This window comes from Chelonia mydas, chromosome 10 (genome assembly GCF_015237465.2).
Source record: "Chelonia mydas isolate rCheMyd1 chromosome 10, rCheMyd1.pri.v2, whole genome shotgun sequence".
Taxonomy (NCBI): domain Eukaryota; kingdom Metazoa; phylum Chordata; order Testudines; family Cheloniidae; genus Chelonia; species Chelonia mydas.
This window is the reverse complement of record NC_051250.2, coordinates 34,146,917-34,170,383: the sequence shown is the minus strand read 5'-3', so window position 1 is coordinate 34,170,383 and position 23,467 is coordinate 34,146,917. Positions and strand designations below refer to the sequence as shown.

Genomic DNA, 23,467 nt, shown 5'->3' with positions numbered 1-23,467 from the left:
CTACAGCTATGAGATTTGTCAGTCACATGCTAAGAGCAGAGATTCAGGAGTGGGGAGATATTATAACATATATATTTTGGAGAAGAGAATGAACATCACTTCTATAAGGCATTGCAAAACTCTAAAAGTTCTTGTCAGCTGTGTCATATAAACGCTGTTATTCAAATATCCCATTAATATATTCTCTGGGAAAGAGCTTCTTAAATTTTAATCAGAGAACAGCCCCAGGAGGTCATTCTGCTGATGCAAGATAGTTCCCCATCATACATTTTCTTGCGCTTTCTCTAGTCTTGTTTTAAATGTCCCAAATGATGGGGGATTTTAACCTCTTCCCTTGGGAGACTAAAGCCTAATTGATCGAATTCAGAATGTTCAGACCGAGAAATTCCCAAGTGGCTCCCCATTCTTCATGATCTTTAGAGACTATATTCCTGTAACATGAAGCACACTCTGGTATCAACTGTATTGGACTGATATATTTTGTTGCAGCTAGAAGTTTATACCTATCATTAAACCAGAATGATCACATCTGTGAAAACTCAGACTCTGCTTTGGTCTTTTGTATGTATGGGAGTAGATCTCTTATGTGGCATGTTGTTCACAAATTCTGGAGGCAGGTTGTTTTCTAGGGGGCTGTATCTGTATATTAACAGAGTGAAGAAATACTTCAGCAATGAATTTTGTATGCCTTCGGTGATATGCCTTCAGTCTTCATATAGCCACCAAGTGCACTTGTTACCCCATATTGTGCTGTGTTGTTATTTTTTGACAACACTCATCCTCAGCTTCAGTGGAGTTACACCCAGGAGAATTTCGACTGGGCCCAAAACTCCAATCATGGTCAATGGGAGTCTTGCCTCAGTAAAAAGTAAGGAACTCAGGATGGGCCCATTATTAATCAGAACTATCCCATGAAAAAGGAAAACAAGCCTTCACTTGTTGGTGGAAGTCAGCTGGGAACTAGCTAATTTACAGGGCTATGGTGGAGCTACTGGAGGATTCCACTATGGGCAAGTAAAGCAGAGCCAGTGCTTCACAGCTGAGCAAGTTCTGATCCACCTTCCCCAAGCAGGAGCCCCCATTCTCTCTTGGCATTTGCTCCAGATATAATCCACTTCCCTGATTCCCCCAGCAGGCTGGGAACTAGCACAGACTGGGAGCCCAGGGTGACTCTGTGCAGAGTGGCCAAGAAAAAGCAGGCAAGGACCATGAGACTGCCTGCTCACTTGTGCTCAGAGCACTGCTGGAGGTACTAAGGAGGTAAGTCTTGTTCACTTGGAACTAAGGAACAGGAGAGGGGAAGGAGGTTATCAGGACAAATACAGAGCATCCCAAGGGTTAATATGAAGATGCAGTTAGTTGTATTTTATATTAAAATGAAGCAATCCCCTTTTTGCTGACATGGAACACTAATTGCAAACCTCCACAAGGATTATGTCACTCCTAACCTAACCTGGGGTTTTAATGATCCCCTTGTGAAATTGCTCTGGATATCCAAAATGAAATACTGCAGATCGATATAAAGTATGTATAGCATTAATAACAGAGACTTTCAAAGTAAGGCACCAAAGGCAAAGTGATCTATTTTGGGACTCAGAATCTGCTGAGAAACTACTGGACCAACTGACTGAAAACTAAATGTTCTCTCTCTCTCTCTCTCTGACAAAGAATCTGTATAAAGATTAATGCTACTGACCGGTTATCCGCTGTGCACAGAACAAGGCTGGACTAAGGCATCCTATTACATTTTTTATCCCATTTTCCTCTCTCCACACTCCTGTCCACTTGTTTGTTTCATCGATCTTTTTGCATCTTGTCTTTTAGACTGTAAGGTCTCTGGGACAGAGCTCTGTATTTATTAACCATGTGTCCAATGCTCTGCACTATGGGGTGCCAATCTAGTTAGGACTCTGGTCCCCATTGTGATATCAGTGATAAATAATAATGATCACTGGTGCTACACCAGACTTTTCAAGCTGACAGGCCTGATTAAAGCTAACACTGAATTTCACATGTAAAACCGATATGGTGCTGGCTTTTAGTAACTCTGGGACAGATTGTCTCCTAGTGTCAATCAGCATGACTCCAGTATAGTCAATAGCACCAGTCCCCATCAGCTGAGAATCTGGCCGATTCTAGCTTGCTTAGAGAGATCAGAATTTTAACTGAAAGCTTCATGTTTTAAAAGTGGGTTGACCTGGTTAAAGGGCCATGATGTGATGTGGCCTTCACATAATTAAGGGAGTGATCCCAGGAAGTGCTCAACACCTGAAATTGAGGGGGAAATCTGGCCTTTTATCTAACTTAATTTCTTCTAATCAGGCGAGGCTGAGATAGATCCCTCACACAGAAAATGGGTTTGCTGCCTGGCTGTTCAATTTCTAATGATTTATAATTCCCCTAATAAGGGACAGACATAAAAGCTCTCCCTGATTTAAATAAGGCCTTATTCTGTGCCTTACAAATAAGCACCAGATTTATCTTGTACAATATACTGGGTAACTTTTCAGCACTTGCCAGTACTTGAAGCCACGTTGGCTGCACATCAATGAGAGAGAAGCTGCCTTTTCAGTCAAGGAGGTGGAACATCATAGAGGCAAAACTGTAAGTGCTATGTTAGTGCCTACCTCTTCCTTGTATTGACTGGTGTTGGGTAACTATTAACCCCTGATTAGAATTATATAAGAGGTATTGTACTGCATCAGTTTCAAAGGAATCGGCTCAGTCGTGAAACAACACTGCAGTGTCCACTGTTTCCTGGGATTGTGTATCTGTGCTTATATTGGCCTGGAAATTATGGGAAAACAACACGACTGACAGATGCTGCTGATGCTACGAGAAGGCAATGAGTGGGACTCAGCCTGGGCAGCAACAGCTGAATGCATTATATCTGGGAAGGGAAGAAGAAGCACATTCGCTGGTGGTCCTTGCTAGACCTTCAGGAAAAAGACCATTGCCGCCAATGCAGCCATCTGGTTGTTTACCAATCTGTAAGCATCATGGCTTCACCTCTCCACAGCATAGCATCCTCTGTGGGGATGAGCAGTGCTGGGAGCCCCCTGGAACTCAGGAAATGCAGGTAGCCACATTCTGACTGCCTCTTGCAGGGAAATGCTAGGAGAACAAGAGGCTTAGCACATTTTCCTGTAGCAATCATAATTTGTCCCAGAGAACTGTTTCTGTGAATGCAGCTGTGACCATTCACAATTAGATAGAATGGGCAAGTCCTATATAATGTCCAAGGTCCCTCAAAGAAACAGACATCTCCATTAATCCAGAAACACATGAACTCTTCTAGCATTTCATTCATTTGAGCAGATATTATGGAAGACATGTACATCCTGACAACAGTGAAAGGTTAATCTTTATGCTTCCTATGGATCATTAGACATGCCCATGTTTGCTACAAGGTTAATGCCTTCCCAGGCTTAGTTTAGTCTGATAAGGGCTTCATCCTAAGAGGTGCTGAGTGCTCATAATCCTCATTGACTGAAGGATAGGATGGGCAGGGACGCAAACCCATGCTCTACAGTGTCCCTAGCCTGTTTGCCAGATGCTGGGAATAGGTGTGTGACGGTTTCAGTCACAGAGACCCCCTTGGGACTGTCACCTGATGTGCTGAAATTACCTCTGAGCCCGTTTTCCCTGCCAGCTTGGGACTCCAGAACCCTGCCTTGTTGAGCCAGACACGCTAGCCTGCTGCAACACAGACTCAGGGTCTAGGCCTCGCCCCCAAAGCTGCAGACTTGAACCAAAAACAGCTCAGCAGGTTACCTCTCCAGCACCCAGACACCCAGTTCCTAATGGGATCCAAACCCCAAATAAATCCGTTTTACTCTGTATAAAGCTTATACAGGGTAAATTCATAAATTGACTGCCCTCTGTAACACTGACACAGAGATATACACAGCTGTTTGCTCCCCCCAGGTATTAATCACTTACTCTGGGTTTATTAATAAACAAAAGTGATTGTATTAAGTAAAATAAAAAGTAGGATTTAAGTGGTTTCAAGTAATAACAGACAGAACAAAGTAACCCAGCAAAATAAAGCAAAATCACGCAAGTCTAAGCCTATACATTAAGAAACTGATTACATGTAATATCTCACCCCCAAAGATGTTCCCTTAAGCTTCTTTCATAGACTCCTTCCTAGTCTGGGCCCAATCCTTTCCCCTGGTACAGTCCTTGTTAGTTCCAGCAGACATCTCAGGTGGTAAGCAGGGGTTTTCTCATGACTGGCCTCCTTTTGTCCTGCTCCACCCCCTTTTATAGCTTTGGTACAAGGTGGGAATCTTTTGTCTCTCTGCGATCCCACCCCTCCTTCTAAATGGAAAAGTACCAGATTTAAGATGGCCTTCATTATTAGGTGACATGGCCACATGTCACTGTTAGACCCCTAGTCTCCATTCTTCCTGGGCTGGCCCACATGACACAGGAAGGTTTGCAAGTAAACAGAGCCCTTTACAGTTCATTGATTCTGAAGCACCCTTAATGGCTTCCACTTAATATGTTTACATCAGTAATATAAGTTTATATCTTATTCTCCTGACTCCAGACATAGGAATAATACATGCAAACAAATAGGATGAACACACTCAGTAGATTATAAGCTTTGTAATGATACCTTACAAGAGACCTTTTGCATAAAGCATATTCCAGTTACATCATATTCACATTCATAAGCATATTTTCATAAAGCATACGAAGTGCAATGTCACAAGGTGACAGGGGATGGATAACTTGATGATTACCTGTTCTCTTCATTCCCTCTGAATCACCTGGCATTGGCCACTGTTGGAAGACAGGATCCTGGGCTAGATGGACCATTGGTCTGACCCAGTATGGCTGTTCTTATGTTCTTACTGTAATGGGAGTTATGAGTACTAAGAGGGCTTAGGATCAGGCCCTAAGTCCTTACCTAGACCATAGGAAAAGATTCCTAATGGATGAAGGCCAACACCTGTTACTGGCCCTAGTCATGGTAGAACATAGAAACACACAGTTCACAGACAGTACCTTAGGGTCAGGGTTAAGAGCGGTGATGCAGTTGAGTCGTACAGCAGGAATCTCTGGAAGGAGTGGATATAGTTCGTTCTGGAGGCGACTGGTCAGTTCTCTGCTCCACCAGATAACATTTGGAAGCCATGTATGGGAGAGGTACGTAGAGATCTGCTGGTAAAAAATGGATGTTCCTCGAAGAGCTTCCTTAGCCTACAAACAGTGACATTTGATTAAACGCCCGGCCTTCAAGTTAACAGCGCACTGCAAGACAGCAACACATATTATTTACAAGAAGCTTTTTATACACATGTTGCATGACTGGAGTTAAATGGGAGATGGAGGAGAGAATTTACCACAGTTCCCAATGCAGACCAGCAGTTATACTTCCAGCTTTGCCTCTGATCCTTGGCTGGCTATCTTCCCCTCTCCTGTCAAACCCACCAGCAGCACAACCCCTTCCCTATTTTAATGATGAAACACTTGCCCAGCATTTTCTCTCTTTCAGCTCTCTAAGCCCTACCCAGCCTTGCATATAAGTACAGTACAACTAAACAGGAGGCAGGCAGGCTGGGGACTAGCACGGAGGTGAGACCCTAAATCCATCACTAAGGTAGAGAGGAGGTTGCTAGCTGCAGTTGAAGGGGGATGAAGAGGGCACAGGCAGGCACAGACAAGTTCTTCATCTGCTGAAGTGGTATGGACACCCAAAAGGCTGGGAGCCCTGTGTGATGGATAGCATGTCTCAGTTATTTTATATCTGGACTTTACAGCCAATTGAAGTTGTTAAGGCCAATGCTGCTCTCCATAATAAAGCTTTATGGCTAAGCCAGCTAATCATTTCAGTAGTTCTGGCCAAGGGGCAATGCTATGAATCTCATCAGTGTTCTACAACCAAAGGTGACCAGTAACTTTCTTTTGGCTAGGGGACGTTCCACTTGTTCTGCAGCCCAGGGGATGACTGTATTATATAAATCTTTGTGAAGGATCACTGCTTTTAATTATAACCAGATTCTGCCTTTCTGAAGCTGGGGGTGGGGGGGAAACTATTTCATTAAGGGGACCATAAATCAGTCTAATGCTGTACAATATTCACTTAAGAAATCTCTCACGGGGCTATTTTACAGGCCTGAACAGTGGTATTCATTTGATTTTTTAATAAGATTGTTATTAAAAACACTGGAACCCAATCTTTGTTCTGCACTGTTGGGAAGTTACAGATCTCTTTGGTTTCCTCTCTAAACCCACTTGTCTCTCCAAATTGGTTCTAAACAACTAGGGCTGCCAGAGAGAAGACTTTTCCCAAACAGGGGCCAGTTAACAGGGGCCAGCTTGTAAATGATCAGGATTAATAGTTATGCAAAATATCTTCTCTCTAGCATCTGTTCTGGTACCTTCAAACAAAAGCACAAACTGTAAAGGTCTCAGACTCAATCCTCAGCTCATTCAATGACAGAGACTCCATGGAAGTTATTTTCATGCACCACAAAATTGTTTAGTGTTAGCAAGTGTATAGAAAACAATCAGGTTGCTGTATTTAGTGATAGCCTGCCTAACTGAAAACACCGTTTAAATTCTTAAAGAGCATGTGTCATAAAAATCTGATTCCCATCAGACATTCCTCTAAATACATCTTGTTTATCAGGATGCAAAGGTTACAAGAGATAAATGTATCATTCTGACAACTCCAGGACCCTGATCTGTATAGGGAATGGGTAAACTTGTCTCGTTTCAATCACTTGTTTGGAAGGGGGACAGAAACTGGCATTCCAAAAGCTACCAAAGCTGATGACAGAGGGGGATAAATTTTGAAGATTTGCTTGATTTATAGAAATAGATTTAAAAACAAAAGATGCTGTCATGGTTGAGAGATCGAAAGGTTGACCTGCCCAAGACAGCAGTTCCCTCCTTGAGGAGCCTGTTATATTTTTATTCAGAAACCATTAGACCTTGGGCTAGAGAAATAAAATCTGACAACAACAAAAGACATGCCGCTGCCAATGAAATGCCCAGTAAACAGAAAGCAGAAGGCTCAGGGGACTAGAATGGAGAGTGTGTCCTTTCTAGGTTGGTAGTGCCTGAAAAAAACCATTAGCATCCAATGGCCTATGTGAAATGAATAGGACAGGTCAGTCCAGTTCACAGTGGCCAAATGTCCACCTCTGCAGTCTGAGCTAACTACTATTATTATTACACGTGTGGCAGGGCACCACCCTCAAGTACAACCCCTTGGTCTTGCAGGGACTCTCTCTCTCTTGCAGTCTTGCAATTGCAATGATTTACTCCCAGTCCACGACTTAAATCAAGATTCCCCCCCTAGGGGGCTGATTTATTATTTTTCACGGTACAAACCCTTTAGCCCCTCAACACTACCCTTCCTCTGGGAGCTGGCTGTTAAGACCAACAAGCCTCCTCGCCTAAATTCAGGAGTCCCACAGGCCTCCTCCCAGCGCCTATGTTAATAATTCAGTCCTTCCGATCCTGCACTAAGAAAGTTCAGCAGCAGTGATCTTCCTCATGGGCCTGTGTCTCTGGGAGCACCTCTTCTTCTGAGCCTTTTCTTTCTAGGAACAACCCTCTCAACTGAACTATGGCAGCCTTTTATCAGGCCAGGTGCTCATTAGTCAATTAGCTGACACCAGCCATCTAGGCAGATAAATACTACAGGTTGGCCAAGATGGGCTTGTTCTCCTTAAAGAAGGCCCCCATAGTTAGACTGGGCCCTGACTCCTCTTAAAGACTACTGTCACCACCACAGCTGGCCTCCCTGTTGGCAATCAAGCCAAAGCGACAAGAAATGCAAGGCCCAATGGGACTTAATATCCTGCTCAACCTATGAGTGGTCCCACCATGTCACAGCTGGGGAATATTAGCGGACAGGCTGAGGGAAGTTAACACTTGCTCTGTGGACTGAAATAGGTCCTCAGTTTCCAGGACTAGCAATCCACTGCCTTTCAGCACTACATTCATGAAACAATATTAAAAGAAAAAAACATCACAGTCCACTGTGGCTAACTCGATGTGAATCAGATACTACTGTGATGGGCTCAACAGACCAATACATAGACAGACAGACATTTTCTCTTTGGTAACATGTGGGCACTAAATGTATCTAATAGTTTGCACAGCCAGTCATGTGTCTGTTCGTCATACTAATAAAAGAACTATGGATTACTCAAGCTGAGAACATTAAAATGTCCGGGTGCTAGACTTAAATTTTGACCATGACCTTGTACATTCTTTTGTAGATGATCTAAAAAATTTAACAACTCATATTGTCCTCGAATCTCACAACCAACAAAGTTATTTTCCTGGACAACAGAGTGACCATGAGATTTTGCACACCAAATTAAGCTAAGCCCCAATGACTGATTGCCATTGTTTCCATAAGAAACAACTAGAACGAGGAATGTTAACTGCTGCAAGAGAGGAATATTGTTATCTCATGTTGCCAGGTAAGATATGACACATTAGCACTGCAGCAAGAGACTAGAGGGGAGAGTCTGAACAGTGAAATCTGCCAGCTTTCTCTCCAGCAATAGCTGCGGCTGATAAGGAGAACAATAAAAGAGGCAGCAGTGAGTTGCTTTTGTTTTCATTGTCTCTGCTGCATCTGACATTTTTGAAAGTTTTTAGTGGTTCCCATCAGCTTACATCTCTGACAAGGGAACCAAGAGCCGCTGTACAAGTGTCTGAAGAAAGCAGGAATAACAAAGGCAGTGTTGTAGGGAAGGGCATATGCTGGAGCCTCTGTGATGAGAGGAGACCTCTCACGAGAGGAAACATCAGTTGCACACAGGCCCAGTTTAAGGAACACCGTCCAGCTGACTCATGTGTTCACCATTGTGTGTATTAGCTGAACTGGGTACCAATGGCAGTGCATGCAAGCAGGGTGGAAGGATTGTTCCATGATTTATTTCTGTGACTGGAAGCTCTATGCAGCACGTGCAGGCAATGTGGGATAAAATCAACCCCCTTCCCTGACTTCACCAAATGTTCGGAGCAGCCTAGGCCTGTAGCCTGCAAAATACATTCAATTATATGACACCAGATGGGACTTTTGAGTTGGCTCCGTGTTAACTTATTTCGACACTCTGATCAGCTCCATGGCTGAGGTGAACAGATAGTATCAAGGCAAGGGGATGCGGGGGGGGGGGGGGGTAAGTCTCTTTACCACCCATTTGCTTGTGTTTCAAAGCATTTATCTTGGATCCAGTGGACGTAGGGCGGAAATCACTGTGATACCCTTAGGCAGTTTAGCAGGCTGCCTTTCCTCACCCACCCAGCTGCTTCTCCCCACAGTGCCCAGGCATCAACAGGAGGGTTTGCTTATTGTCTCTTGTGCAGTGTTTTAATTATGACATTAGTTGTCAGCGTCAATCACGTATTTGCAAAGCTTTGCAGCCACAGCTGTCACATTCCAGGCTAGCTTTATGATACTTCATGGGAAATTTAGTCTTCCCTGCTCACAGGCAGCCAGCTCCTCAGCTGTGGATGAGGAGCACTCACTCCATCTGAGCAGCGGAATGGGTTCTAAACCCAGATTTGCACCCCCACCCCCGACCTTTGATCTGGAGGTTGTGATGTGCCAGCCTGGATCTCTGGTGCAAGTTAGAACAGCATGAGGGCTGCTCATGGCCCCAAGGGGTCATTCTGGCAGCCAGGGATTTCCAGGATCCAGCCATCACCCCTTTTCCCTGGCCACATCAGCAGCCACTAAGTGGGGTTGCACAGAAACTGTGACTGTGGTTCTGTGCCACTCAAGCACCCCCTGTAACTGAGGGATCTGCGACTGGCTAGCTACACCATCTTTAGAGCTGCTTTGTGCCACCAGAGAGCTGCCAGTCCTCCCCAACCTAGCAAAGGGCTACAGTCAGTGCCTCAGCAGTGATTATATACAGAATGTTCATTCAAATGTGGCCTTCAGGAGATGGGTGCACTGGCACACCAAGGAAAAGTGTGTTTCCAAGGTGTTCCTGCTACATCATTCAGTAAGAAAATGGTTAAGAGGACTAGGTTACCACCTAATATTGAACTGACCAGGAATGGAAGCCAGGGCTTTGGATTCCAGGTCCTGTGAATTTAACAGCAAGACAATATGCCCTCTTAAGCAACATTTTCACATAGTAAAAATACAAACACAAAACCACCCTGCAAGTTAAACAAGCTTTCCTTCTTTGACTGCTGGATAAAGATTTCTACACTGGGTATTGACAGCCACTGGAGATATATTGGCCAGCTAATGTGCAACAAACAGATAAAAGGTCATTGATGTATGGGGATGTATTCTGAGCTGCAGATTTCAAACTCGGCGCAGGTGAGAAGAGCAGAGTGAGAAATAGAGTAGAGTGCCTGTAAGTCACCTGTCTGCTCCCACAATCCTGAGCTGACAGCCCCTGCTGTGATTTAGAGCAGCCTATGGGCTGTTCTAAACTATGCTGGCTCCTAGGCGTCTTAGCTGGAGTCAGGATATTCAAATCTGGCGCTTAATAAATACCAGAGCATTTCTGAGTAATGGACATGTCAAAGTGTTGCCACTCACTTTATGCTTCCGGATCTTGGTGCTGTTCTGTGCCAGAGATTCGTCTGCTGGAATTAGGCAAGCGTAGAGTGCCAGCCCATCCTCTCGCCAGACCTGCTGCAGACCCAGCACCTGAAACGGGGCTTTGAGCCCACCTTTCACTTTCAAGGGAGGTACCTGTAAATTCATTTGAACAGATGCTTTCATGTTACACACAGCTGCATGATGGCCTTTTCGGAAAGGGAGTGACAATACCCCTTCACCTGACTTGGCTGCTTTTGAGTGGAGACAGCTTGTACCTAGCTTGACTAATGGAATAGCTAAGCTTTAGCCAGCAGTAACATTATAAAGGCCAAATTAAATAGGAATAGTAGGTGGTGGTAGGTCATGGGATTTATCTTCCCAGGAAGGACCCCTGTAACCTGAAAACTGTGCACTCAGTCAGCTATGCAAGAGCAAGAGAGACGTGCTGCTTGTATTAGCTCCCTAGCCTAGCAAGAAATGAGAATGGAGAGTCCCTGTCAACACTGTGCTGCAAGCTCTTAGCCCACAGCAGCACTGTACGCTGCCTTTATTAATGATAATGAGATCAATACAATCTCTGCTCAAAATCAATGCCAAGTGATGATGCCATTATAAGGAGCTAGCACAAGGTTCTTTAATAAGCCTTCATATTCCCAAGTACCGATCAGTAATAGCCACAAATGCTATCAGTCACTTTCCTGTTTTACTTAGACCAAGGCTGTTTTTTAAAAAAAATAGATTATATTTTTTGTTGCAGAGGGAAGTATTCTATTTTTTTAAACATACAGATTTAATCTGAAATGAGAAGGATATAAAGCCAGCCTGATAATGAACACCAGGTATCAAGCATATCAGTTTATTTCTAGAGACAAAGGTCTGGATTCATAAACCCCTTATTGGCCAAGACAAGAGCTGTAAGGCTCATAAAATCCTGAGGAAGTATGATGAATTTCAGCACACAGATTGCAGTGAGAGACCTTGTTATTCATGGTGGAAAGGAGACAAAAAGGAGCCCTGACAGGGACATAAGACCATAAGAACAGCCATACTGGATGAGACCAATGGCCCATCTAGCCCAGTGTCCTGTCTTCTGACAATAGCCAGTGCCAGGTGCTTCAGAGCGAATGAACAGAACAGGGGCATTTATCAAGAGATTTATCCCCTTTCATCCAGCCCCAGCTTCTGGCAGTCAGAGGCTTAGGAACACCCAGAACATAGGGTTCCATCCCTGACCATCTTGGCTAATAGTCATTGATGGACCAGTCCTCCTTGAACTTATCTAATTCTTTCTTGAACCCAGTTACACTTTTGGTCTTCACAACATCACCTGGCAACAAGCTCCACAGGTTGACTGTGCATTGCATGAAGAAATACTTCCTTTTGTTTGTTTTAAACCTTCTTCCTATTGATTTCATTGGGTGACCCCTAGTTCTTGTGTTATGTGAAGGGGTAAATAACACTTCCCTATTCACTTTCTCCACAGCAGTCATGATTTTATAGACCTCTAACACATCCCCCCTTATTCGTCTCTTTTCCAAGCTGAACAATCCCAGTCTTTTTAATCTCCCCTCATATGGAAGCTGTTCCATACCCTTAATCATTTTTGTTGCCCTTCTTTGTACCTTTTCCAATTCTCATGTATCTTTTTTGAGACAGGGCGACCAGAACTGGATGCAGTATTCCAAGTGCGGGAGTACCATGGATTTATATAGTGGCGTTATGATATTTACTGTCTTTTTGTCTATCCCCTTCCTAATGGTTCCTAACATTCTGGAAAATGGAAAACACCAGGAAAGAGATGGCAGCAAGAGGAGGAAGAGGCAGCAGGAGACCTGAGAGCTTGGGCATGGGGGAGAGGAGGGAGAAGGGAGACGCAATGGGAAAAAGACAGGGAGAGCAGCCACAGAAGGGAGTGGCAGCCTGGGCAAGGCCAGATTCCCTGACTTGGATCATGTACCATATGAGATGAAAAAACAGGCAACTTTTGAATTATGAGGCTCTAATTCCCTCTCAGGGCTCTGGTGACTACACAAGCCCCTTACTTTATGTTCCCATGGTTTATGCATTGCTGGGATCTCTAGATGGATTTATAGACCCTGCTGCTTATTCCATGTGTAACATAAAGCTATTCTTCCAAGTGAGAGAAATGCCTTTAAAAATGCACTCTCAATACAGGGCTCGGGCACATTTCCAACCCCCTGCGTGGAGCGATTGCATCACTGGGAATAGCACTGCCACTGCCTCCACCAACGGAATTTCTGTAGCAGTTGGCTACTGGGGATTTTTTAAATATGGAGGGCCAAGATTTCAGTGTTCCTCTGATTTTCATTTTTGTTCCTGTTACATGTTCTTTGCAAACTCAGGAACTGATCCAGCTCCCACTGACCTCAAAGGGAGTCTCTCCAATCACTTCAAGTTGAGCTGGATCGGGAAATGATTTTACCTTGTTTGGGTCAGCCATTGTCTGTTGTGGTAGAGGAAGGAGAAGTGTTAAGAGGATGATATATTTTTTTCCCCACCTTGATATTTTTCTGGTGGACAAAATGTGGGGAGCCTGATTCTGTAGCATTTCACACTGTGTAACTCACCAGGGAGAGAAGCCAGGTAACAAGAGCCTGGTAGATGCTGGCTGCTGTCAAGACAGTGTCTGGGAAGTGTCCACTGTGCTGACCACATGCGGCTACCTGTCCACAACTGGCGAGCCAAATCGTCATGAGAAGCATCTCACCGTTAACACTGTCTGCACTCGGCAACGTGTTAATAGCTGGCAAATAAGAAGCTTCCTGTTGAAAGAGAGTGGGAACATTAAACTAATTTGTATTATGAGGCCTGAAACAGAAAACTATATTGATTTAGATCAATACAACTGGCTGAATGCGACCATTGCAGGTGGTGATAATAAATCTATAGGAACATGCATGTTTACAGCTTCACTTTTACATTTTATCCAAGAGACAGCACCTCTAGCAACCTAACACCTCCTAGCTCCATGCTGAGCATTGATTCTATACTGACCTATAGAGTTCCCAGCGCCACTTCCTGTAGCATGCTGGGCTTTCCTTAGAGCTCTCTCATCCATGTCCGGAGTAGGCCTAACACTGCTTAGCCTGTGGAAGCTAATGAGATCACAGCCAGAGGTAGTATGACTGGAGTCATTCAGTATTCATCATCAACCTTAAATGTTAATTACTTATCAGGGAAATGCCCTTGAATCAAGACTGATAAGAGTGATAGAGCTTGTATTTCTGTCTGCTCTGCCTAACAAATCTCGCTGATCTATCATGTACATTTAAGTGAACTCTCACCTCATCACCTTGATTATAACTGAGCATTGGTATTTTGTCAATTAGGAGAAGAATCCCTCCCCTGCCCTTTTTTTTTCAAATGCAATTCTCACAATTTTGCATTGGCCATTACCAGTTTTCCGGTAACATGCATTCAGTATGCTCTGAAACACTGCATCACTTAATTTCTTGCAACCTAAATAAAACGCACAGGTAACTTTTAATCTGTCCTCACTGCAGCGTGTGGTGAACTTTACAGTGCAAGCTGAGCACACAATCGCAATGGAACTGTGCATTTTCATCCCCAGCTCTCTTGGCTTTGTGTCAGAGCTGGTTATCAATCCCATCGGGCTGAAGCTTAGTGGATACAAGTTTGTTGGCCAAGATGAACAATGTGTTTCCAAGAAAATGGCTCTAATTGGTAAATGATGCTGTTTGTAGATCTTCGCACCTCTTGATAATCTGTACCTTATTCCCTGATAACCAGAAACTTCTGTGCTTAAACTCTGTACCATTTTCTTTTTATTTTAACATCATTTTAATAAAATTATTAAATCAGTTCTTGGAAAGGAGAGTTGGCCTTTTTGCAAATTTCCTTTCAACAAGTCCATATATTGGATTGGCCAAACAGCTCTTGTTGCTCTAATATGGGCAGGTCCTGTTGAGATTTTTAGATGGTTGGATGTTACTGGGCGAGGGCTGGGGAGGCAGAATGGTTCACTGGTAAACAGATCTGAGACCTTTCACCCCTAAGTAGAAGGCTGGACTCCACTCTGGATTGGTAACAAATGAAAGGCTGTTAGGTAAATGCAGTGTATCCAGGGGTATAAAACCATGATCATAGCTGGTACTCTCAGCACAGAGCGAACTCACCTCTCTGTCCTTCTGGGGGTCTCTCCCAGTGACGAGTGAGGCCCATTAGAGGAGGACCTTGTATAGCTGTATCTTTTATGTGGCTAACCAGGAGCTTTTGGACTCCAGGGCTCTCAATCCAGCATTAAATTCACACCAACGTTGTGTAAAGATGAGATTAAATGTCAGGTCCTACTGTGATACAGTCTTCGGAGTGTTAAACAGAGTTCATAGCAGTGAGGACTAAATTAGGGTGTACTTCACATTGAAGAGGAGGAAGGTGGCTTCCTGATTAAAGAAATGAAGATGTATCCTTTATTTGTAGGGACTGTGGATGGAATAGGTCTTATTCCATACTGGCTGGAGGATTCATAAAACAGTTGCTTGCAGCCAAGTCTAAATTTATCTTTCTATGTCATCCTCCCCGCAGCCTGGATCGTGGGGATTTAACAGGCAATCCCTGATGAGTGGCAAATTACCGACTGCAGAAATTGTCTGCCAAATGATGCATCAGCTGTACATTTGTAAATGTGAACTGATTTCTAGGTACTTTAGCAGCCTTAGCTAATTCCTCTAATGAAGTCTCTATTCTCTCCATGTTAAAATGGCTCCAGCCTTGCATGACCTCTTACAGTACACAGTATTCATGCGCAGAAAAAAGCAAGTGTGCAGAAGGCATTGCCATGTGTCTGTTTTCATAAGCCTGGAAACTGGACAGAGCTGTGCTTTAACCAGCTAGGAAATGCAGTTGTTCCCCCTAGCAATCATGTCCATCTCTCCAATGAAACGCAGCTAACATTCTTTCATGGCTTCCTAATTTCTAGTGGTGGATGAAGACATATCAGAAATGTCAAATGTTTGTTCTTTCCCATTCTTTGGGGAAAGGAAAAAATGATGGCAATACCATCTGTTAGTCAATTTCAAACTACACATTAAATTGTGGAATAAATCCTGCAATCATCCAGAGAACTGCTTTATCAGTGCAGAATGGAAGCAATGGATAAGAATGAGAAATTGTCTGAATTTCCTGTATTAAACTGGCAGAACATACTGTAATTAGGATGGCAACATTTAATAATGAAAAGAATCATAAGATTGACATTAATGGTCTGAATGGTCTTTCTGTTAATGCACTTTAGCACTGGACTCATACTTGATAACAGGAGTGGTTTTCTGAATATTAACCATTCTGAGGTTACTGAGCTGAGAAATATAACCATGTCAGGATGGTACAGAGATTTTCTGACCTGAACCATGTTTTAGATTGTTGAAATTGATGAGGTATAAACCTCCAAAGTAGATAATTCTAAAGCATTGCCAAAATAAGACTTCAGGAATTCAAGGATCTGAGAAACAGAAGCTTTATTTGCTGCTATCGTCCCTTTTACACAGCTCTCCAATTTGGTCCAGGCATTGCATATTGTGTTAGGTTGTTTAAATTGAAAGCAGACATTTCCTTGCTAGGAATAGCTCCTTTTCTCTACTATTATTCTCAGGCTCTAGCTTGAAAGAGATCGTCTCTCCTGATTGGGAAGTACGATAAGATTTGGATCAGCCATTCTTCCCGCTATGGGAGCCCGAGAGGGCTAACGCCTGCCTGTGTCTATACAGGTCTATGCAATACAATATGTTTTGCAATGCAATATGTGAAGGTGCAGGTGCGATCCTGCTGTTGCACACAGCCCTGCTCAGCACAGGATCCAGAGCAGGGGGATATGGTTTTATACAAGCTTCATGTTCCCCCAGTTGTGAGGCCTGGAGGGGCTGGGTCAATCCCAGGTGCAATATACAGCAGCCTTCTCAGGGCTGCTATAACCCAAAGCGCTGATACACAAGCTGGGAATAGTTGGAGCATAGCAGTGCTCCATACACATCCCTCTCCCACTGGCCACTTCCTTGATATCCCCCCATGCTGGGGTGATGAAGGGGTGTGGTGTAGAGCCAGCTACACTGTCTCTATCGCACTTGAGGACTCACTCACCCCAGGGGAATTCTCAGCTGCCCAGGCAGGGCAGTTTAATGGCTACTTTGTGCCACAAAAGCAGTGCAAAGAGACCAAATCAGAGCCAAGGATCTGGCCGAAGCACGCATTGGCACATATACATTGCTTGTGCTGTTGGCTGTATACCTTGGCAACAGGAGTATGGTTACAGGGTAAACGGATGTTGTTGGCCCCAAATAGAGCATACACTTCCTCTGCTATCTGCAATAAACAAGATGGCTCCATTGCACTAAACAATTGCTCCTGAGGACAACAACCACATGCAGAGCCTCACTGCAGTGTTACCTGGCCTAACCAGTGATATCCTGTGCTGTCAGAAACCCTCCTTGCTGGATGCTGCTGGTATGTGCCACTGCCCTTGCTGTGCTGTCTTTCTGATGTGTTGCCAGGATCTGGCTCAGCATGGGCTCTCTTGACACCGTTTCTGGAAGCAAGCGTCCTGTTGGCCACTCCTGAGCTACTAGTTATGAGAGACCTCTCACTCGCTGCCAGTATATTTCTAATCAGACTCTGAGATGTTATGAATGGATCAGAAGGGACTAGTGATCAGCAAACCTCAAAGAACAGCTCTCAAATGTTCTGATGCTCTTCGGAATGATTTCCAAACCACAGGGATACAAAACCAGACTGGAAATCTCACTGTATTTTCCACTTTCAGCTGCTCTGAGAGTCCACACTCTGATTATTCTTCCATACCAGCAGATATGACGCAAAAGGGCCTCACTTAGCACATCTTATCTTGAACATCTTTAGGTGAAAATTCCCATTTTCCAGGATCTTGCGCCCAACCAAAATATAACAGGGCCTGATTCTTGTCTCCCTTACATGAGAGTAAATCAGGAGGAACTCCATCAAAGTCAGTGCCGTCATGTTGGTATAAACCAGTAGAAGTGGGAACAGAAGCAGGCCGTTTGATTTTGTTTGCTTTCTAGAATACAAGATGGAGAGCTCCTTTCCTGAGATGGTTATTTATTCTTCTTATTACATTAGCACTGGAGAGGCTGAGCAGGGATCACAGCCCATTGTGCTGTGTGTTACACAAATGTGAAGCAAAAAGAGAGTCCTTGCCCAACGAGCTTATGATCTTGGTTATTGACAAGATGCAATAAGTGGCTGAAACAAACAAACAGGTCAAATGACTTTGCCAACCATAAAGGCCAGCCTCACCTCTTCCTTCCCTAAGACTGACACAACTTAATAATCTTTATCTCTTTGAAAATAAACAAACATGTATGGAAGAGATTTCTCTGCCCAACACACATTCTAGTGGGTGAACTCGAGGGCTTTACTCTGGGAGAGGTGATACAGTGATCTGAGCAGAGGACTGGGAACCAGGTACTCGGGTCGTAATCCTGGCTATAAGCCTGATTCCTTCTGTACACCACTTAACCTCTCTCCCTCCATCTCTCCACCTTTAAAATGGGATAGCTACCTGACAGGAAGATTAAATAGCTAAGGTCTGTAAAGCACTCTGAAGATGGACAGCACAACATTAAGGAAAAACACTAACATTTCATCTCTTTCCTTCCTTTACTCATTCCAGAAACAGAACTATTTCGAAGCCATTATTGGCTGGGCAGCCCAAATAACACCTGGCTCCCTTATAGCGCTTTGCATCTGGAGTTCTCAATGCACTATTCAAGCAAGGTCAGTAGCATCACCATTCCTATTTTACAGATAGGGAAACTGAGGAGCACAGGTTGGGGAAATGACATGCCTAAGGTCACCCAGCAGGCCAGTGGCAGAGCTGGGAATAAAATCCCTGTGTCCTGAGACCCAGTTGAGTGTCCTATTCACTAGGCCCCACTGCCTCCTGAAGCATATACTGTGTTTAAATACTTCTCTTCTTCCATTTCTAACATGGCATCAGGCCAACACTATACGCGACTTGAAATACACCCTCAACCCTGGGTATAGTTTAATATTTGTAGCTTTCACAAGCACATTTTCCTGTTGAATATATACAGAGAGAGCCTTCCCTTGTTGCTCTGTGAGAGACTCACATAAACGAAGGGGGATAGTGATTGACTATATGATCTACTCACATGGCCCCCAAAACTGGATACGTGAGCAGCTCACAATCTTTAATATCTTTATCCTCGCAACACACCTGCGAGGAAGGGAAGGGCTATCCTCCCCATTGGACAGATGGGGAATTGATGCTCAAGGTCACTCAGGGAGTCTGTGGAAGAGCAGGGTGAACCTGGCTCTCTAGAGAGGGAAACAAGGAAACTAAAGGGCTGTCAAATGCAAGAAGTAAACACGGGTGAAAAAAAAAAGGACATTTTCCCCTTGATCTCTGTAGTCATAGGACCAGCTCCTCTCTTGCAGTAAGGCCATGAAGCAGGGGCACCTGCCTTCGGGAAGATCACCCTCATGCAAAGAGTCTGAGGCTCCCATCCCGCTGCAGAAAGCGGGCATGGTCAAGATCCCCTGCACTGCACCATTTTGACCCCTTGGGCTGTTAGCAGCAATGCTGTAACTTATGCTGAAGTCCCAGCCCTGCACACAGCCATCTCTAGGATTGGGGGAGAGCAAAGGGGAGCTGGCCCATTACCTAGTTACGTAATACTTGTAGTGATGGCAAGTAAAACATTTGCACAGAGGGGTCTGATTTTTAAGCTGATGGGGTCCTTGCAAGAAAGGCCAACCTGCTGTGAAGGGCAGGGCATTAAAGATGGAATGAGAGGGTGTGGCCATTGTACACACGGCCCTCCCTGTACCAATCACAGAGGGCTAGCTGGGTAAATGGGCCACCTTTAAAATGATGCTCCTCCAAGACAATATGGGCTCAATCCAGAAAGGTGTGGAACACTGCGGTGTGGTGCCAAGTGCCCTCAACTCCCACTGGTTTCACTGGGACCTGAGAGCACTCAGCACTTTGCCAGATCAAGCCTTCTCTTGTTTTCATCTGCGAGGGCCAATCTGTTGTTGTATTGATTTTTCCAACATGTCTTGTCTTCCTTAGGCTGTAAGCTCTTCAGGGCAGGGGATATGACTTATCTCTGCACCTGATCCCAGAGGTGCTGAGCACCTGTAATTGCCAGTAACTTCTGAGGAAGTTGCAGGTGCTCACCGTGCAGCCTTACACAGCTACATACTTTTTAAAATAATCATAATTGCAGGATTTTTCCACTTTAAAACCTCAACTAGACCATTTGAAATTCCTACAAACAGTGCTGCTGTTGCGTATAGGGCTTCTCTAGTTGACATGAAGATTTGTATTATGGTAGCACCTAGTGGTCCCAATCAAGATCACCACTGTACAAAAACCATAGCCCATACTGCTTCCAGCATCAAAAAAAGAAGTCACTGGCAAAAGAACTTGGCTCTTTGGACTCCCAGTTCTGTGCTCTAACCACTAGAATCCCTCCTGATTCACTATAAGTAGTGGGGTGACTACGCTCAGGCACAAAAACACAGGGGCAGGTTCAGCCTCCCTTTGTTGGCAAGTAGTTCCACAGGTCCCAGTTTGAGCAGAGAATCAGAGATCTGAGTTCTATTCTGATCTCAGTGAAGCAAGAGGTCCTTCTCAGTGGAAGTAAAGGTGATAGATTCTGGCCCATAGGTAACACAGACTTCTGCCAGCTTATCAAAGAGCAACTGCCTTATGCAGACATAATTTCCTCCTCATCTGCCCCCTTGTAGATGGGAGATAGGGGTTAGCTAATTAACATTTTGCTTTATTGCCTGCTCTTCAAATCTATCTTGACAACTCAGGTAATGTGAATGGAAAAGTATTTAGGGACCTCTACGGGCAGCAAGCTCTGTGTATACAATTCTGGAAATTATATTCATTTCACTTATATTAACCTTTCCCTTAAGCAAAAGCAACAAATGTTTCCATCTGTCAAGATCCGCCATAAGTATATTCAATAATGGACCAAAACTCATTTTAATCACTCCCAAGATGGGCCAAGGAATATTAAGGACTAAATATTTCATATCTTTCTAGGGCCATTTCAAATTCCACTTAGAGAAAATGGGACTGAAAACAATCACAGCCCTGGAAAGACATCAGATTTCACCCACTTTATGCCATGGATGGAAAGTGGTATAGACAAAGCCAGGGGCTTCTGCAAAGGCATTCAACTGGCAAGGCTCAAGATTCAGAGGGCAACCTTCCTCTCCAAACCTGCCACCTGCTGTTCTACCACGGCACAAGGGGGTGGGCTAAGTCCTGTGTGTGGAGGCCAATGGAGGATGTGTCTGGAATGGGTGGGAAGTGTTATCGCCACATAGATCTGGGTCAGCACAAAGCAGCTTGTACTCCAAACCAAGCGGCATGGATGTATATGCAAAATACATGTCACTCTCGTTTCAACCTGTTTTCCGTGGGATGGGGACCCCAGAACATGCCCTGGAGGCTGTGCTGCTGCAGCATTGTGTGAACTGGTGCAGACAAAAAGGTCAGTTACAAGAAGAATCTAGGGTAAAGTTCTCTTGTGAACTGGGGACCCCTGCATTCTTTACTGTCTGCCCTTCTCTATGCTAGTGCACCCCTATAGTATTAGCATCAAGGGGCTCTTGCACCAGCACAGGATGGAACTGTGTCCTGGTCTGATTATGTAAGCAGGGCTACACACCTTGCAAAAGAAGAATTATGGAAGCCACTTCCCAGGAATCCAAAAGCCAAAACTAATTTGCATAGACATCTACAACCCAGTTCAGGAGTTGGTGTCAGCATGTATTCGCCCAACGATGCATTGAAACCTGTGCCAGTGAACACTACATCCTCTTCCTAACCTTACCACTTGGTGTCTCATTTGACTTTCCTCTCTTTTTCCTTTCTTGCCTTCCCATCTGCCACGTTCTCTTTGCCCTCCTCTCTGCCTTCTCTCCCCTTCCTACTGGACTTCCTCTCTTCTTTTAGTCCCTCCTCATTGTTCTGCCTTCTGCTCTGCCTTTCCACCTCTGCCCTTCCATTTAAACCCCTTCCCTTCTTTCTCTATTTGCCCCCATTCCCCATTCTCCTCCACACACATCCCAGGGCTATGGGATGAAACATGGCATCTCTCCACAAGAGCCAGGCCAATCAGAACCTAAGAATGAGGATAGTGCGATGGACAGAAACAAGGCTCTGCTCTGCCCTCCCAGGCTCCAGCTGGCAAATTTGCTCTTTTCACAGGCCTCACTACCCAGCAGGGAACAGACCTCACTTCTCTCCCAGTGGATCACTGGCTGGCAGGGGCAGAGGACTTTCAAGTGAATGTTCCATTAAGCGTTCTCTCACCAGCACCTTTCCCCACTCAAAGCAGCAGCCAGCTACCCTGCAGCCTTGAATTGATACAGTGATTCTGTTTTTCAGAGTATGTCTTTGAATGGGTTCAGGGCTGCAAGCCCCGAAAAAAGACAATCTTCAACTCAAAGCTACAGAAGCAGGGATGGCAGTGAAAAAATTCTACTTGTGCCCCACTTGCCATGCCCCTGTTCAGTCACGCTCGGCTCCCGTTCCCCCTCTCTCCTGATAGCTGCTGCCCTCTGTTTCTCCTCCCTTCCCCTAATAGCTCACTTTGAACCCTGAGGTATAACTAAGAGATGCAGGATGAAATTAATGTAAGCAGAGTGTGAATGAATTCCTCCCTGACATCTAGCTGGGAGGTGGAGAGACTTCAGGAGTAAACTGTATTTACATGAACACACCTGCTCTGCCAAGATATTCAGCAGATAGAACCGTGTTGCTCAAAGTGATCAACTTTGGCTGGTGTTGGGTTACAAACTACTTTAGTACTGAATGTAGGAGTATTGAAATGTTGTTATCAATGTTGTTGTCTTGTATGAATAAAAGAGAGCAGAACTGTGTTTAACCTGTGCCAAATGAGGGGGTCACTGTTAATAGAAAGGACCTTGTTAAGCCAGGGGCTCAAATGTCAGACCCCTGTGAAAGTAAGAGGGGTGGGGACAGGTGTCCCAGCCAGGAGGTGTGGACTCTCCCTAAGGGTCCCCGGTCTGGTTTAACCTGTTCCTCCCCACTGTTTAAAGATAGAGCCAAATAGGTTTCATTAGGAGCCATTTAGTTCTGCCCAGCCTGATGAGAACTAAAAATCACTAAGGGCTAGTCTACACTGGCAACGTTAAAGTGCTGCTGCGGAGGTGCTTTAACGTGGCTTGTGTAGTTGCAGCAGAGCGCTGGGAGAGCTCTCTCCCAGCACTCTAAAAAAACCACTTCCACGAGGGGTGTAGCTACCCTCCACGAGGGGTATAGGCACACTCCCAGCACTGGTGCACTGTCTATACTGGTGCTTTACAGTGCTGAAACTTGCTGCGCTCAGGGGGATGTTTTTTCACATCCCTTAGCAAGAAAGTTGCAGCACTGTAAAGTGCCAGTGTAGACAAGCCCTAAGAGACTGATCTACAGAAGTCACAGCAGAGAGGCAGGTGGCAGCAGAAGGTAACTGACGGGCAGCCAGCGAAAGTGGCAAGCAGTCGGCTGGCAGGGTGGCCAGGCAACAAAGAACCATGGCTGGTCAGGTGGCTAGTGGAGAGGAACCGTGGCTGGTGGGGTAGCCAGCCAGATCATGTGCTCAGATGGCAGAGCAAGTAAGGTGCCTTCTTCCCTGGGTGGGAGGTGAACTCACACAGATGCACCTCTGAACCCTGGGTCCTCACTGACCAAGGACAACCACTGTGAGTGGGTTATGGTGAGGGAGCAGAGGGGGACACAGTAAAGGAACTTTTGGTTGTAGAACTCAAGAACATGAGACAGAAGTCTCTGCCCCATGCACACTGGGGTGGGTGTCCTGCTCACAGTTTTATGATTATGAATCCTGCTTGTGGCATTTTCCC

At 44.8% G+C, this 23,467-nt stretch overlaps 1 protein-coding gene across 2 annotated transcripts in view; it reads right to left on the bottom strand.

Annotated features, from left to right (window-relative positions):
- DNAAF8 (dynein axonemal assembly factor 8) overlaps positions 1-23,467 on the bottom strand; it is a 151,575-nt gene that overhangs the window by 86,383 nt on the left and 41,725 nt on the right. Inside the window, exons 11-13 of one of the 2 annotated variants that reach the window (XM_043524105.1) lie at positions 13,132-13,326; positions 10,541-10,696; positions 5,017-5,211 (exon numbers count right to left, since the gene is read on the bottom strand). In XM_043524105.1, the coding sequence (XP_043380040.1) occupies positions 5,017-5,211; positions 10,541-10,696; positions 13,132-13,326 (546 nt within the window). The remainder of the gene's footprint in view (positions 1-5,016; positions 5,212-10,540; positions 10,697-13,131; positions 13,327-23,467) is intronic. The other variant, XM_037911638.2, reaches the window with a different exon arrangement.